General features: G+C 49.0%; 1 protein-coding gene across 1 annotated transcript in view; it reads left to right on the plus strand.

Moving 5' to 3' along the window:
• The window catches only part of RXRA (retinoid X receptor alpha), a 69,667-nt gene that overhangs the window by 11,455 nt on the left and 41,897 nt on the right, over positions 1-16,315 (plus strand). The window contains exons 2-3 of the mRNA XM_077835868.1: positions 1,511-1,661; positions 3,842-4,021. Coding sequence (XP_077691994.1) covers positions 1,511-1,661; positions 3,842-4,021 — 331 coding nt within the window. The remainder of the gene's footprint in view (positions 1-1,510; positions 1,662-3,841; positions 4,022-16,315) is intronic.

Raw genomic sequence — 16,315 nt, forward strand, 5'->3', positions numbered from 1 at the left:
GCTCAGCCCTGCAGGGCCCCTGACCGACTGACTCCGCAGCTCGGGGCTCCTTGGTCCTGCTTGCAGGGGTGGCGTGGCGGCTGCTGCTGGCCGCATTGCGAGCGACGGGGTCTCGTGGCTACAGCCGGGATCCTGGCTGGGCAGGGGGTGGTGCCCGAAGGGACCAGCCCACACCGCTGGGCTCTTTTTTTCGGGTTGCTGGCTCTCTCCCCCGCTCCCATCCCCAGCATAGATGGCATCATCCGCAGCAGCCAGGCGTTCTCAGCTTCCTATGGCTGTCAATAGGGCTCTAGTTTACGGCAGCCACGTGGCCTAATGGATAACACCGGTGGCGCCTGGCCCGTGGCGTCCAGCTCGGGCTGCCCAGGGGGCTCAGTGCGCTCGGGGCCAGAAGCCATGGCTGGGGCTGGGCAGCAGGCTGGGGTCGGGGCTGTCTAGCACCTGCTTGCCACGCCACTTCCCGTCCAGCGGCTCGGGCCCCTCGGGCAGCGCCAGCATCCCCACCATGGCTCGCCCTGGCTGCACTCCCAGCCCACCAGCTCCTAGGCAGCAGAGCCCCCTCAGCCGTGGGGATTGGAGCGGGCGCCCCACCTCTCCACCCCATTGTGCCCCATCATGCGCTATTGCTATTGGATGCCTTCGCTTGCAAGCCCCCGGGAGCACCACACGAAGTCACACCACTTTCCACCCACCTCCTCGCGCCACCCTGTGACCCTGCCCTGTGCCACCCCTTACCCCCAGTCCCTGCCCTCGCACGGCCTCTTCCCTGCAAGACCCCATCCCCCTGCTCGCTCATCTCTGCTCCCCCACCTTGGGGTGGCTTGCTGCTGCGGGTGCGGACAGAGGTAAAAGATGGCTAGCAGATAGCGGGTCGGATCGCGGGTTGATCCTAGCAGATGCAGATTGGATGCAGATCCACATTTTTGTATCCACGCAGGGCTCTACCTATGCGGTATCTGAAACCAGGATTGAGGGATGTGGGTAATGTATGAGGATTGCAACAGCAGGGGGTGCTGCAAGTCAGGACTGGGGTGGACTAGCAAATTTGGGGGGTGAGGATTGGGAGGGCATCTGCAGAGCGGTGGGAGAGCCTCGCACCGAAATAGCAGGGGCTCTACAAGTAGGATCTAGGTGGGATCTAGGTAGATCCTTGTGAGTCCTGGGACTTGAATAGGAGGGGATCCTGCCACTCAGGATTGAGGTTCATAGCACAGCCATGTGGGGCACCAGGTCTGGAGTGATCAGCTCAAGATGAGGTGCATGGAGGAGTGTGCAAAGAATCTTCCGTAGCGGTCTTACACTGGGGATGGGTAGGACCCGCTCTGGAGAGCATGACTTTGCCCATTCTCTGCAGCCTAACTGGGGGCACCCCGAGTGGCATCTGGAGACACCTGAGCTCTGGGAGAAGGGCCAGGCCCGAGTGGGAGGATGCCATGTGTACAGCATCCCTCAGCTTGCCTTTATCCTGGGCTCAATGATAACCACTTCCCCTGTGTTTCCCACTGCACAGCTCAATTCTCCGATGAACCCCATCAGCAGCACAGAAGATATTAAACCACCCTTGGGACTCAATGGAGTTCTTAAAGTGCCAGCACACCCCTCAGGAACCATGGCCTCCTTCACCAAGCACATATGTGCCATCTGTGGGGACAGATCTTCAGGTAAAAACCCCCAGGTGGCAAGTGGAGGAGGGGGTTGGGGAAGTGGACCTCGGTGGAAGGAGAATCCCCTTTCCTGGTCTTTATTTGTCCAGCAGGAGCATCCACATGTCTCAGCTTTCTGAGCCAAGGCAATGCAACGCCTTGGTTTTACCCGACTTCTTTCCCCACCTGTGTCCTGCCTCCCTGCCTTGGAGAGAATATGCAGCATGTATTCCCTCCCATCGGGGCACAAAGAGCCGAATGGTCTTGTGACCTGTTAAAGCCACAAGGGGCCACTGGGAGCAATTTGTAAGTCTCTAAGGTGCCACTCCTGTTCTTTAATCACATTAAAGGCATCCCCCAGCTTCTGAAGGTGCCACAGGAATAAATAAGACAAGCACAGCCTCTGCGGGGAACCTTTCGTTCTTCCATGCCAAGTGCTCAGGGCCATCCCAAACCTTAACCTCCCAGCATCTCCTTCCCCTGCACCTGGAGATTGATGGCCAACCAGCTAGGGCTGGAGCAGTAAAAACGGCACCTCAGGAAAATATGGGGGGATGATCCCATTTAGCAGCCCTACCTTAACCCCTTTTGCAGATATGCCAGAGGGGATTGGATTTAATTGAGTGGCAGGGCTGTGTGGAATATCCTCAACCACCACTGAAAACAAACCAAAGCCGGCTTTGGTTTGAGGGTGCCCTTACCGCCTCTCTGCTCAGAGCAGGTTCACTCAGAGGGAGACTCGGCTTGCAGAGCACCCCAGGGAGCCTGATCTGATCTCCCAAGCCAGGTGAAACTTGGCAGGTTCCTCTGTGGTCAGAGAAGAACTTGGTGTGGGAAACAGGTGAAATTTTGCCTCAACCTCTGCTTAGCCGCTGGTTGCTTCATTATATATTGGAAATTGGCTACCACTGGGGCAGTTCAGCTCCTCCTTCTACCATAGCCTTTTTATCGCATATCCTTCCTTCTCCCATGTCCTTTTATCCCGTGATGACCTTCTCAGACAGTACCAGATAAAAGATACACTTCTGATTGATTATCCCCACTCTGTAAAATAAAATGTGTTAATTCCCTTTGTTCTCATGTCATTAACTCTTATCACAGTGGGCTCCCTGCTTGTCTTTCTCTCCAGGCAAACTTTGCTCTCTGTTATGCCCAAGTGATTTTCTAGGAGAAGGTGTCCTGGATGCGTAACTCAGAGCAAACTTCAGTACATAGTCTCTATCAGTAACATTTCCCTAAAACTTCTGACTCCATTCCCAAGCTATGCTCTCTGGCCCACGAGTGATCCCTGCATGGGGTCTTCCCTGGGGACGTGCTCAGAATGAAACCACTCGAGAGCCACCCACTGAGGAAAGAGGGGAGCTCCCGTAAGGTTGTGTATGTAGTGAACATGTTGGAGAATAACCGTGCCGACTCAGTCCAATCTGTGGAGAGGCTGTTTGTTCTCACATAGATTACTGCGTGTGCGGGGAGAAGTCTCCTCCGCAATGAGCGGCCATGTGGATTGTTCATTTCTTATGATACCCCAAATGCCATGGACAAAGAGAGCAGGGGCTGTTTGTCACAAATAACGCTAGCCTATTGGCTTCTGTGTCCACAATGTGAGCAGAGAGGTCAAGGGCTGAAAGAGTCTTGGAGACATCAACTACTCTCTGGTCCCTTGTCTTCACTTGGAAATTAGGTTGTGTTAGAACATGACTGTGGCTCATGATGTTAAACATGATTTGCAGCCCGTATGGACAGGGACATCTTGTCATCTGGTTGTGGCAAGGCCTGTATTTCCAGTTGGGTTTGATCCACGACCAATGGACATGATGGTAAACATGATGGTTGAGGCAGGTTGCCAGGGCAACATGGGGGAAGCTTGCCTGGATGTTGTACCTATTCTGTGGATGAATAAAGAGCGGGCAGGACCTTGTCCAGACAGGGGTGCCTAGACTGAGCTAGCTAGCTTGATTGCATTAAACTGTCTGAAACCCTAGGCGAGACAAAGCAATTGTATATTAGCACGTGCTAAGTGGGCCAAGATAAAGCCTGATCCCCCCTTCAAATCCGAGGCTAGACAAGGCCTAAGGTAATTAAACAACCCAGGAGTAGCAGCAAGAGGGTTGTGGGGGGGGGTCAGGTAGGTGACCTGTTGGTTGCTCAGTGGGTCTGCATGATTTCTGTGTTTCTTCATCCTCCTCAACCCCCTGCAGGTAAACATTACGGGGTGTACAGCTGCGAGGGCTGCAAAGGTTTCTTCAAGCGTACAGTGCGGAAGGACCTCACCTACACCTGCCGCGACAATAAGGATTGCTTGATTGACAAGCGCCAGCGGAACCGTTGCCAGTATTGTCGGTATCAGAAGTGCCTGGCTATGGGCATGAAGCGAGAAGGTAAGGCAGACGGAGCAGGGACCTCCCCTACGCACGCGGGCACCTGCAGCGGACCCGGCGGGGGCTCAGGCACACTCCTGCCGCAGGAGGCTCCCTCCCGCTTCTAGCCCTGCAACGTAACAGGCACCAAACCTGCCTTTAGCCCCTTTTGTTGGTGATGGTGAATGCAGCCAGGAACTTCTGCCAAGGACCTCACTGCGGAATCGCTGCTCCTGGGCCTGAACCGTGCTGTTTGCTGTGACGCAAAGGGTGGATTTCTCTCCCCTGTGCAGACCTCTCTTGCGTATATTCTGTGCTCGCTCGACAGTGACCGTTAGCAAGGTTGTAATGGAGGAATCAGGCCAGATGCGTATCTGAGAGGAAGTTGTTGCCCTGAGTAACTCACTTAGTTCCTTCACCAGCAACAGAATGTGTCTGTACATTCCATTGCCAGGGTATGCTTTTATTTCTCATAAGGAGCAGCATCCTCATCAGATTCTTCTGGCTACCCAGGCCTGAGCAAGGTCACACTATGTGACATGATATTACTGTGTGTTAATGTGCACAAGCAAAGCTCCGAAGGTGCAAGCATAGTGTTCGTTTCAGAGGGGCGAAGCGAAGCGAGAATGGGTAGAAGCAGATACTATTATCCAGTGGCATGGAGGAAGGCAACAGGAAAATACAGATTTGCCTTGATTTTAAAAAGCTTTCTTTTCCAGTGTTCAGAAGGCTGTAAAGCCCAGATCAAGGGGTGAATGTGGGACTAGCATTTTAGGTTTATGTTGGGTGACAAGCACTGTAATCTGATCTGGCCCATCCTTTTACAGATAACATGATCTGAAATGATGTTAAATCCTGGAAGATTGGTAGATTATAATGCGACACTGTCAAGATACAAATGGTGTGTTTAATAAAATGCTTTCCCTGCAGCACTTTAGATTAGTAAACCTGAAAGAATGTTATCAGCCTAATTTATTTCTCATGGTGCTGTTTGTTTATATTTTGCACTTCTCTGAGCCTGAACAAGACAGGTTAGTTTCATTTTTTCTTTATAGTCAGTTTTACTGTCAATTCCTATGAACTTTCCCCGTGCTGTTGTGTTTGGGTTTCCAGTGTAGTGGGAAAATAGTTGAAACTCTGTTTTTTCCATGAGGAAGAATAATTATGATTTTTTTTTTTTTTTTTTTTTAGTTTTTGTAAAATTTTTTCCCCTCCTGAAATTTAGTTTTGGACCTAAACGACTTGACAATGGCTCGTCAACGCTGTGTTGGTCGGTATGTGCTTATGACTTGAGAGCGACTGTGTGAATAATCCTCCACTGGTATCACTCCAGTCACTGATATCTGCATTCATTACATCTTCTGAATCACATCTGCCGTGCTCACTGACACATAAATCCACTTCTTTACTGCTCTCTGTTCTGCGGAGTCACAATAGTCGTGGGAGAGCAAAGCTGCAGGATGTGTCTCTTTGAAGAGCAGTTAGTCTTGTCTGGAGCGTTAACTAAATAGGGCAGCGCTGAAGCTGTGTCTAGTGTTTAACAAACCCTGACATGTTTGATTTACGGGGTCATATAAGGACCCACACATGCAGATTCTTCAAATGTCAAAGCCATCTCTGCTTGGGATGCTTTGGAGTTCCAAAGGCAACTGATTAAAAGGGCATTTGGATGGGGCTGGGGGAAAGGGTTAGCTCTCCAGAGAGAGCAAACTGCAGAGGACTGAATTCCTAAAGGGAACCTTCCTCACCCCAGCAAACTCAACCATGGGTGTCCAGAGTAGAGATTTCCGGAGGGGAGTGTAATATGTTTTGCACTGAGGAAGGCTGGAAACTCTGGCAGATGTTCTGGGTTTTATACAAGGAATTTTTTTTTTTTAATCATGGGGTAACCATGTATAAGATATACATATATGGTCTTAATCAGACACAGAATGTACCTCTGGTATGTTTCAGACATGAATCAGGGTGTGTGTGTGGGACCCAGAGCATTTTGTTTAGGGTGCTATAGTTTTAACAGGTATGTTAGAAATGTGAGCATCCCTCCCTATGCTAGCAACAAGTCTGCATCTTCCACATGTCAGGCAGTGGCAGAAAGAGTGCGAGTCACATTTGTTTTCTTGTTTAAGGGGCAGGGATTGTGCGCCTGGCTCTGCAAACAGATGACAGCCCTCCCTCACAGTAAGGCAAGAGGGCTCTCTCTACCTTTTGAAAGTAAAGCAGCTTTGAGGCTGGTGTCCTGAGCTTCCCCCAAGACCCTGACTTGACTGCACAGTAGGTAGTAGACAGACAACAGAGAGAAGGAGAGAGCGCGCGATGTCCTGAATCAACCCTGTCTCTTCCAGGTGGAAGAGACCGAGTGCTGGGATGTGGACAGACAGACAAAGCCACAAGCTGGTGCAAAGAAAGCAAAACCAGCAGGGGATATGGATGGAAAGGAGAAGAGGGTGGAAAGTCTTTGGACTTCAGATGAAAATTCACAAGTGGTGCTGGCTGTGGGCAGAGGCAGGTATCTGGAGTTAGGCAGGGATTGGGCTTAGGAGGATTGGTTGTTATTGGAGTTTCATCTCAGCCGTGGCTATAAAGAGTGTCATAGGGTACGTCTACACAGCAAAAAAAACCCCTGCAGCAGCATGTCTCAGAGCCTGGGTCAACTGACTTGGGCTTGCAGAGCTCACGCTGCAGGGCTAAAAATTGCAGTGTAGACATTTGGGTTCAGGCTGGAGCCCTGACTCCAAGACCCTGACCACTCCCTGGGTTTCAGAGCCCAGGCTCCAGCCCGAGCCCGGACATTGACACTGTTATTTTTAGCCCTGCAGTGTGAGCCCCAGCCAGTTTGACCCGGGCTCTGAGACTTGCGGCCATGGGGTTTTTTGGCTGTGTAGACATGCCCTCCTTAAAAGCGTGTTGTGGCTTAGATTCTACAGGCTCCGTGTGAGGCTCTTGCAAGGACGTGTGACCACTCAGTGCTCCTGCAAAGCCAGCCTTTGTGTGTGAAAAGCATCGGAAGTAGCCAGGCTGGTGTCTGGCTGCAGGTGTTTGTTCTCTGTGGTGCTGCCAGCATAGGAAGACTCATCCTGAAGAAGAAACCAACTCCCTTCTTCCTGTCACGTCTCCCCTCCATAGCCCCTTGCCCACCGAGATGCCCACTAGTACATATTGGCAATCTGTGCTGGCATGATCCTGGGCCTGTAAAGCTGTGAAGGAAACAGTCTTCAGAGGAAAGGCACAGCTGCCATGCCAGTGTGAACAGAGCGCTGTCAGATTGCATTAGCGGTAACTGATGGGTGTTGCGTTCTTTGCTGGATAAAAGTTGCAAGTCAGGAGGTCAGCTCTATAACTTGTACTCACCAAATTGTTTCACTGAGAGAATAAAAGTGACTAACAAAGGCCAGCTCATCTAATGTATATTCAGCAATGGCACTTGCTTTTCAAAGAGAGGTGAGGGAACGTATTCATTTTTGTTTTTATTTTCAGTAAATGTATTGTTGAAGGCTGGGATTGTCTCTGGAGCCTGTTAAATTTCATTGGAACTGGGCACCTAATTCCCCTAGGCGCTTTAGAAAATCCAAGTGAATTTTATCTTTATTTGTTCTGAATCAAAACGGAGCCCAAAGGTTCTGGTTCTCGTGCACTTCAGGATCTGTTTTTTCCCTGGAAGTGTCAGTTAATGTGAGAGGGTTACTTCCAGAATCGTCCGCACTCCCTGAGATGGTGTCACAGGGCGAGCTGGGTCTGGAAAAGGGTTAAGGCCTCAGAGCTCTGGATGATGTGTTAGAAGCCCAGAGTTGGCACCGAGGATAAGAGGTGCTGTCCTCAGAGCAGGAAGGAGAGTATACTGTGAAAGACCTGGTGCGGGGCGCTCTTGCAGTGGGCAGCTGTCTGGGTGGGGAAGGGCAGTGGCCGGAGGTCTGGATTGGGACTGGAGGAGTTCCTGGAGATGAGTGAACTGGGACCCAGGAGGGGCTCAGTGGGTTCAGATCAGCGGGAAGCCTCGCTAGGAGGAGCTAGGGGGAACTGGGCTGGACTCAAGGCGAGTCGAGTGGTGGCAGGAACAGAAAAGGAATGGCTTGCGCCTGGAAAGGCGGAGGAAACTCTTTGTCTTGCTGTGTCTTAATAAACCTGGCCCCAAGAAGGGGAATGTTACTTGAAATGTGGTTGTGTGGGCACCCATTGGCAAGTCAGAGGGGAAACTGAGGCAGCACCCCGCAGGGGTGGGGCATGCCGCTGGTGCAGATCGATTTAAGTGCAATGGTTTGGGGCTCAAACAATGGACCTGGCTGGTTGCCCCAGGTGATATGTGGCTTTTCTCATTTTCTTTCTGTTGGCTCTGCTGAACTGACATCCTGTAAATCAGGTGACTATTAAATTCCTACAATTACGGCAATTGCCCGGGCAGCGCCACTGTAAAATTATAGGTCCATTAATTAATTTCTAAACGGCAGTGCAATTCCCAAGGGAGTGCAGACTGTATGCCATCTGTGTGAGGACTCTATTAATTCATCTTGATTCACATTATCACAACGTATACCGAATGAATCCATAATAATCAGCCAATTATTTAAAAGTGTGACAGATGGGACCTTCATAACCCTAGAACTGAACTCACACACTACTGGCAGACTGATCTTATAGTGCAGTGTATATATTATGGAGGGCGAGGAGAAAGAGGAGAAAGTCTTTGTGTTTAGCATATGTGATAAGTAGACGTTCGGAGCTAGATCCTCAACTGAAGTGAATCAGCACAGCAGAGCTCTATTGATTTCCCTTGAACTATCCCAAGTTGCACCCAATGAGGATCTGGCCCATAGCAAATAACTATTTGGTGCTATGTTGATAAAGACCTAGATTCTGTTCTTGGCACTGCACTGCGACTCAGTTGCCCTCTCTGTGAAATGGGAATAACAATACTCGGTTGTAAAGTATTTTGAAGTCTGTGGGTAAAAACTGTCTATAAATGAGCCATCCATCTGGATCAGATATACAGTTCCAAGAAGCATCTTCTGCCCATTTTGGAGCAGCCTTTTCACGTTTTTTATTCCTGAAAATAAGTTGGATACGGTTCTGGTTTTCAGAAGTTCCTGGGTGCAGTTATGCGTGCAAAGAATGCACATGCAGTTATTGACCGAATTTACTCATGCAGTTATTGCAATGGACAGAGGGAAGTGACCATTTGCACATGCAAATGGTCAGTGAGATACACATCTGGCCATTTGCCCACATACACACCAGAGACAATTTGCAAATATAGGTGCGAGAATTGTGTGCAAAGCAAACACATATGTATTTTCCACATGCAACTCTGAGCCTGCATCTTTGGGAATGAGCCCTTTGCTGTGACTTCGTTCCCTTCGACCCATTTCCCATCTGAGACCCCTTCCCAACTCACTTTTCCCATTGCTCATCTCACCTACCAGCACCACATTCCAACATCGGCTCCTTCCCACTGCATCTTCCTCCCTCATCTGTTGCCTGCTCATTCTGACTTGTCATCATACTCAATATATGATCTGTACAGGCCTGATATCTCTCTGATTCCCCTCCTCCCCTCCCCCCGCCCCTACTGAGCCTCAACTCTAGTTTTGGCTGAAATTTTGGGCTGGTTTGTATGATCAAGCCCCATTTGTCCATACTCCTAATCTAAACAGCTACATCTTATTCACAATAAAGCCAGTGATATGGGCCTTAATTCCATTCAAAATATGTTGCTCTGGAGACCACATTTATGGCAACGGAAATAAATACTTGATTCCTGTCGCCCCAACAGTATTTATATGCCAGGGACGTACGGTAAAACCCTCTTACCAAGCTCTCTCGCTCTAACAGAAGAATAACACAACGGTAAATCATTTCCCACATGGGAAAGGAGAATAATGTTGTGACCCAGGGAATCAATATGGGGAATGAGAGAGACGTAGGCCACACTTCAATAATGGAAATTTATGCAAGAGGAAAAACCCTCTTATATAAATAGCTGAGGAAGGAAACATGCTTATTTAAGGAGCCTAAGTGCAGGTTTGCCATTAGACAGCTGGTGGAAGACACAAAAGGGGGCGGGCCATAAGAATCCCTCTGTCAAAGAGTACTCAGAGAGGGAAAACTTATGGGACTGAACTCGGAGGAAGTGCAAAGAGCAGCTCACGGTAGACAGAGATGGCAGAGCCTGGTTCATGCCCTAAGCAATGTCTGACAGCATGGGAAGGATCAGAAGCCCCGCATTGGGGAGCTAGCTTAGGAGTGCCTGTGTTTTATATCATTGGCAACATCAAAAGGCAAGAGGGTTGACATTTAGAATGAAAAGGATCAAATTGTCTGTACTCTGGGCTTGGTGTTAAAATTTAAGGCTTTGCCTGTGTGATGTTCTTAGTTTAAGGGAGGAAAAGCATATAAATGGAACATTTTTTCTGGCATTTAAGTCTCTTCTTAAGGCTGTCTATTGATAAATTTAAGTAGGATATCGATGCTAATATCCATGGTGCACTCGCCTTATTGATTCCGAGACACGGAAGCTGCAATAAATGATTAACTGAAAGTGTTGTTTGCCATATAAATTACTGCCAGCTGCACAAGCCTTTGTTTTCTATACTTTGTCTTCCGCTAAGTATCAGACGTTCACCAAAACTAAGGTTACAGTCTGGAGAGCTTCACCAATGCAGGGGATATTGTGGTGGGGTTAGTGGTTTGCATCAAGTAGTATAGATCTCACTCCTTGACATCAGTTTTCGATGCTTGGAGAAACAAATTCAGCCCTGAAGTCTGCAGTGAATCCATGAAACACATGCGCACGTGCACCCACAGGTCCCTAGTGCTGCCAGCCTGGGAGAGGTGGTGGCCTTGATGGAGGAATGAGCACTCAGCTAATGACTGCTGCAGTGAGGGACACCCTGAAGATGCATCATTTTGTTGTGTGTCTCTTCTCCACAAACAGCCCACGCACAAAGAGCTCCTGCCCAGGGTTTGACGATGGTGGGGAGAAGAGTAATGGAACTCTACCCAGCTTCCCACACCCAAACAAAACTCCACTTAGAGGAAGGATGGTCTTGTGGCTAAAACAATGGACTGGGACTTGGCAGATCCGCGTTCAGTGCATGACTCTGCCACAGATTGAGTGAGCTTGGGCAAATCACTTCATCTCTTTCTACCTTAGTTTCCCATCTCTAACACAGAGTAATAATATTACCTACCTCCCACCCTGTCTCTCTATTCTTCTCCAAGGGCCAGCCCCTATGCGTGTTCCACACCTGGGTGCACATGTGCTCCATGCGCCCAAGTCCAGAAATTCTGACAAGCGGGGTCACGAGCACAGTAGTTCACCTTGTGCTCCGGACTGAGGCAGTGCCTCGGAGGTAGTGCGGACCAGTGCCTCTCCTGTTCCTTTTTACCACCTCATGGTGTCCCTGCGTCCACAGATTTCTCCAGCTTTTATCCTTATACTTTGTAAATACATTTGTGAGTAGTTGATTGATAGTTTATATTTGCATAGTTGGAATTTTTAATATAGTTGGTGTAGGTAGTTTTTTTCCCCCATACTGTGAGCTCCCTCCACACGGTCTGGGACTGTGCCCAGAGTCCCACGTTCAAGAACTGTGTCTCCTGCCTTTTCTCTTTCTCCGTGAGCAATGATCACCAGTGCTGTCTCTGTTGTTTGGGTGAGACGTACATTGCTGCAAAGTGCAGCTCCTGTCGCTCTTTTCCGCCGTGAACTTGCAAAGCTCAGATTCAGAACATACCTTATGGAGAAGGCTCTGGGGCTTCACTCTGATCCAGGCCAGGGTAGACCTCTCCTTTACGTTGGTCCTGTCAGATGAGCAGTGCCCCTCTGAGCACAAGCTTAGGAGCGGAGTCTGCAGGTGGCTCTTCCCCCCGCTCAGAAGAAAGCCAAAAGAGGCTCTTGCATCCCCCCAGAGGGGCTGAATTTCTTTTCTCCCATAATTATTGCTTGGTTGGTTTGTTTTTTTATGTATCCATTCTTTCTGTCTTTAGCCTTCTCTTTGAGGCAGTGCCTCACGATGGCAGGACACTGTTGGTAGGAAGCACTCAGCATCTTCAGTGCTTAGGTATCTCTCTTGGTGACTTTGGATTGATTAGAGTCTGGAAACAAGACTATAGAAATAGGCAGTAAGGTGGGGAAGCAGTGAACCCTGGAGAATGGGCATTGGAGAAGAGCAGTGGCTCTTCAGTTCAGATGAGCTTGTGCAACTTCTGTTATCTTTGCGTGCACAAAACTTTTCTCTGAAATTACCCCAGTGTTTCCCAGGGGCGTTAGGTCTAAACCAGAAACCCCAAATGGACAGTCCTTACGTGCTGAGAATGGGGTTTGGGAGCTCCTTTTCCTGTGGCAGATAAACACAGGGGGCCAGATTTTCAGCAGGTGTGAATCAGAGTGGCTGAGGATCTGGCCCAGTGCCTTTCCAGAGATGGACAGCAAGATGTCCTCTGTGTCTGAACTTTGCTTGGTACAGTGGGTGTGTTTGGGTGAGGGCAGGGGGAGGGCATCAAGGAACCAGTTACTGCTCTTTTATTCTGTGCTGGCCCAATCCTGGCATCAACTAGCGCCATGTAGGAGCTGCTCTAACTTCTATCTCTAGCCGAAGATCCCTAAGGGACCTAATACCAGTAAAGAATCAGCGTAGCAAAAAGCAGCTCCCCCACAGCCATTCCCACCAATCCCTGGCCGTGCCTCCCAACCCCTGGCCATGCCCGTGTCAGCGTGTGGGACGGCTGGTGAAGAAGCTGTCTCTGGCCAGCTTTGCCATACTGAGGAGTTCCACCAGGAAACTTCTTTGCTGACCCAGCTATGGCCTGTGTGCATCTGCTTTGCACCGCCTGAGCAGCACAGAGTCCAGACCAGAACAAGGAATCTGGCCAGGCTTCTTCCAGCAGGTTTGCCATCCAAGCAGCACTGGAGATAGGGCAAACTCCACTCCTTTTCCTTGCTGTGCGTTGCTGTCCTGTGTGATGATATCCCACTGCGTCCAAAACTGGAGAAACTGCTGCGATCGCACAAACCAAGCAGGAAATAGCAGTCGGGAGCCCTTTCTCATGCTCCCTCCGGCAGTCCTGGGACATATCACACAGTGCAGACTTTGGGAAAGCTGCAAGATGAAGCTCGGGGCCATATCCCCCCACCCCATCCCTCCCTCCCTGTTACAGACTTACCTGTTTATTGGCACCGGTGGTTCCCAACTTAGCAAGAATTCTCTCCATTTCCCATGTCCTGAGAACCGCAATCTGTTAATTCTGGGGACCCACCATCACAGATCATGCTATGATTTTACTGTTATACATTTATATAGCACATCCTTGGTGCACACGCCGCTTTACATAGCGAGTGAAGAAGCCACGGCTTCATCCCAACTCTGCTACTGCCAACCTCCAGCACCCTGCTCTGACCACTCGAGCAGGGTGTTCTGTTCCCCCAGCTTGAGACCATAAAAGTCCTCCCCAACCTCCACAATCACTGCAAGTTCCATCTTCATTGCTGCAAAAGAAACCCACGCTCATTCCCAAAGGCATGCACCAATGATGTGCCTTGTTACCTTCTTTGTGTTTAGAAAGAGATGTGTCCATTCAGGATTGGGGCCCCATCGTGCCAGCAGAGAGAGAGACGTGATCCATGCCCCACAGAGTCTACAATAGAGCAGCAGTGCCTTGAAGGCTAGGAGCATTCCCCCTCCTGTAAACTATATGATCCCTGACTCTGAACATTCAATAAGCTTCCCACTATAGGACTGTCTTTTCCCTTCTTCTCGCTGCATTTTCCCTAGGGCTTGCAGTATGGTTTGCACATTGCTCCACACTCCACACTGAAGCTGAAGGAGTTAAACCGAGGATGAATTTAGGCTGTTGTGACGCATTAAGTTACTTCCGCCTGCAGTTTCAAGACCTCTCTGTGACTCCTTTTCTCCTAGGAATTTCTCAGATAAATCACTGAGTTTATAGAGACCAAACTTTCCCCTTGTTCTATCCTAAAATGACTTAGTCAGAGCCCAGGTCCTGCAGTAACACAGTTGCCATTGACCCATGCCTAATCTCCTCCTCCTGATGTCCCGGCTGTGCATCAACTCCCCGGTGAATTACACACGCTCAGGAAATCCTGGGTTTCAGAGTAACACAGCATGGCCGTCTCCTGTCGATTCATTAAAGTGGCAGCTGGCATGACTCGGGGGTGAGGACCAAAAGGAGTCCAGAGAGAAATAGGGAATTCAGCTTTCCAGCTTGTTGTTCTACATGAATATAAAAGCAGGCAAATGGCCACATCCTACTGCAAGAGCAAAGTTCAAGAGAGAACAATTATTTATAGCTATAAGTTTAGACTGCAAAATTCTGTCCCTCCAGTTTAATGTGTTTGTTACTTCTGTCCGCCTGATGCTTTGTTCTTCAGACCATGCCATTAAAAATTCTACTTCTAATAATAATTCAACTTTAAAGGGACACTATTGTCAGGTTGAAAAATCACATCCATCCCTCCATCTCCTTAACCTGTGCGCCTGTGTTACTTTTAACTATTGATGCAGTTTGTTTATATTCTGCACTTCACTCAACTTTGACGACAATAGATTCATAATTTTCACTTTTGTTTACCGTCAGTTTCACTTGTTGCTTCCCAGTGCTGCAGCATTTGCAGGGGGGATGTTTAAATCCATTTTTTAAAAGGGCTTTTCATTTAAAAAAAGCATGACCATGTTTCTATTAACTTTAGATTTTGCATAACTTAAAAAAACCCCACACATACAAATTTTGGGTCCAAGTTACAGGACAGAGTTACAATTTAACTTTTTATTTCTCAGCTTTTTTTCATTTCCAGCAATATAAAGCTCTGTCTTTGAAAGAGGCATATTTGGTTCAAAAGCCAAAGAAAAAGGAATCTAAGGCTGAATTAGGTAACTTAGGTCCCCAGTATTTTTTAGGGATACAGACACTACCTGGCCAAAGAGCCCCAAGGTTCCTAACAATATATGGCTAACACCTAACTTCATAAAAAAGGCACAGAACACAATACATTCCACCTGCGGTGGAACGGAAATCCCCAGTAACCTGTCCCTGCCAATGCTCCATAAATAAAACACCCTCTCACAGAAGGCTAGAGAGGAAACTAAATATTCCTGAGGCTGTGCTTTGAGGATGCCAGCAAAAGACGTTGGCTTACAAGGAGAGGGGGAGTATTGCAAATGGAGAGGGGATGCTGCCCCTGCCGCTGTCTACTCCTGCTAATACCCTGGGATGCTCGGTACTTCCAATTCTGCTGGCTCATAGCTGCTGTGAGGGGATGTCCGACATAAAACAAATACTGAATAGAGCTGGACAGTCCAATGGTTGTGGTGCTAGTCTGGGACTCAGTCTGCTTTACCACAAACTTCCTGTGTGACCTTGGGCTAGTTACTCAGTCAATCCATGCCTCAGTTTTCCCTTCTGTAATATGGGGGCACTCATACCTCACAGGAATGTTGTGAGGATACATACATTGCGAGGCACAGAGATCTCCTGCTGATGGGGCTATGTAAGTACCAAAGATAGGCTGGTAATAGCAATGTCCAGAAAGGATGCTCTTCACCGCTGGTTTGTCTTCTTTTGTCATTTCCTCTCCCAGTGGATCCTTATGTCCATCGTAGAACTATAGTTGAGAGGTTGGGATGGCAGCAGGATAGGATCAGGCAGCACTAGGGAAAGAGGGAGACACAAGAGGGAAAATGTGCATCCCATTGACCATCCATTGACAGCCTTTTGCATGCGTGACGGAGATGGATGTAATCCCTGGCATGAACAGCTCTGGCTAATCCAACGCCCCAGATTCCCCAATGCTTTCTGTCCATGTACTTCTCAGTTCTGGCAGCAGAGTACATGCGTGCAGAATTTCTATGGAGACTATTTGTCTTCAGCGACATTTTGGTCCCGGGGGCAGCCCTGCTGAAAGAGTGAGAGAAGCTCTCCCAGACAGGAGCAGCAGGGTGGCCTCCCTGATTGTGTGCTGTAGCTTCAGGATTCTGGGGAGAGCTGAAAAAGACAATGGATTGGACAATCGCTTGGACGCCAGTCCTGGGGTGTAACCGAGGCTAGATGCTGAAGTACGGCCATCCTTGCTCACGTTTACAGGGTTAAACTAATCGCCAGATGTGAGGTCAGGGAGGGATTTCCCCCCAGCGCACATTGGCAGGGACCTTGCATTTTATCTGCTTCCTCCGGGGAATCATCTCTGTTAGGATTGGGTAGACGATGACCAAACCACCTTGGCCAGACATGGTCGGGTCTGCGCAGGGACGATCCCCACTCCACTCCCCTACCTTTGTGTGTGGTGTTGCTAGCTTTATGCAGACATTA

Source organism: Eretmochelys imbricata, chromosome 16 (assembly GCF_965152235.1).
Source record: "Eretmochelys imbricata isolate rEreImb1 chromosome 16, rEreImb1.hap1, whole genome shotgun sequence".
In the NCBI taxonomy this organism is placed as follows: Eukaryota; Metazoa; Chordata; order Testudines; family Cheloniidae; genus Eretmochelys; species Eretmochelys imbricata.